The 895-nt window shown below is 47.5% G+C and overlaps 1 protein-coding gene across 1 annotated transcript; it reads right to left on the bottom strand.

The window, feature by feature from the left end:
- Positions 1 to 236: 236 nt before the first annotated feature.
- Positions 237 to 695, bottom strand: LOC143535505 (uncharacterized). Its single transcript, XM_077029733.1, has one exon. The coding sequence runs from the start codon at positions 693 to 695 to the stop codon at positions 237 to 239; it is 459 nt and encodes a 152-aa protein (XP_076885848.1).
- Positions 696 to 895: the final 200 nt, after the last annotated feature.

Genomic DNA, 895 nt, shown 5'->3' on the forward strand with positions numbered 1-895 from the left:
TGTCTTCTTCCCGAACTCGGAGTTGGTGAAAACCCGACCTAAGGTCGACCTTCGAGTAGTAACTGGATCCTTGCAGCTGATCGAACAGATCATCAATACGTGGCAAGGGATACCGGTTCTTGGTCGTCACCTTATTAAGTTCCCGATAGTCGATACACATGCGTAGAGTTCCATCCTTCTTCTTCACGAATAGGACTGGGGCTCCCCACGGGGATGAACTGGGGCGTATGAAACCCTTATCTAGCAGTTCTTGCAACTGAAGACAGTTCCTCTAACTCTTTCGGAGCAAGACGATACGGTGCACGAGCTACAGGAACAGCTCCTTGTGTCAGGTCGATTTGGAACTCCATTTGTCTGTGAGGCGGAAGGCCAGGTAGGTCTTCGAGGAAAACCTCAGGAAAGTCTCTAACAATAGGGATCTGGTCGATTGAGACCTCCTCCTCCACAGCCTCGTCAGTACCTTTGTCGGTGATTAGGGCTAAGATCGCAGTATGGCCTTTACGCAGTAACTTCTGTGCCTTCATAAGGGAAATGATCCCAACTGTCGCACTCTCTTTCTCACCATGAACAATGAGAGTTTCTCTCCCAGGGAGAGGTACGCGGACGATCTTCTCGTGAAAGACAACCTCGGCTCGGTGCTCGGACAACAAATCCATCCCAGTAACTAAGTCGAAGCTACCAAGTTTAATCGGCATAAGATCTATGGGAAACAAATGACTAGACAATTGTATGGAACAACCATTCAAAATATGGGATACTTGGATGGTTTTACCATCTGCTAACTCGATAGTGTACTTAGACTCTAGGGCAGATGGGGTGCTATTAACCATTTCCCAAAATTTAGTTGACACGAAACTTCGATCGGCCCCGGTATCAAATAAAGTTAGCGCATAAC

Source organism: Bidens hawaiensis, unplaced genomic scaffold (assembly GCF_021521415.1).
Source record: "Bidens hawaiensis isolate Kalapana, Puna unplaced genomic scaffold, B.hawaiensis_p1.1 tig00010545_1, whole genome shotgun sequence".
Lineage (NCBI taxonomy): Eukaryota > Viridiplantae > Streptophyta > Magnoliopsida > Asterales > Asteraceae > Bidens > Bidens hawaiensis.

Excerpts from the sequence above, each read along its gene's own strand:
- LOC143535505 (XM_077029733.1), bottom strand. The coding sequence starts at position 695 with ATGCCGATTAAACTTGGTAGCTTCGACTTAGTTACTGGGATGGATTTG.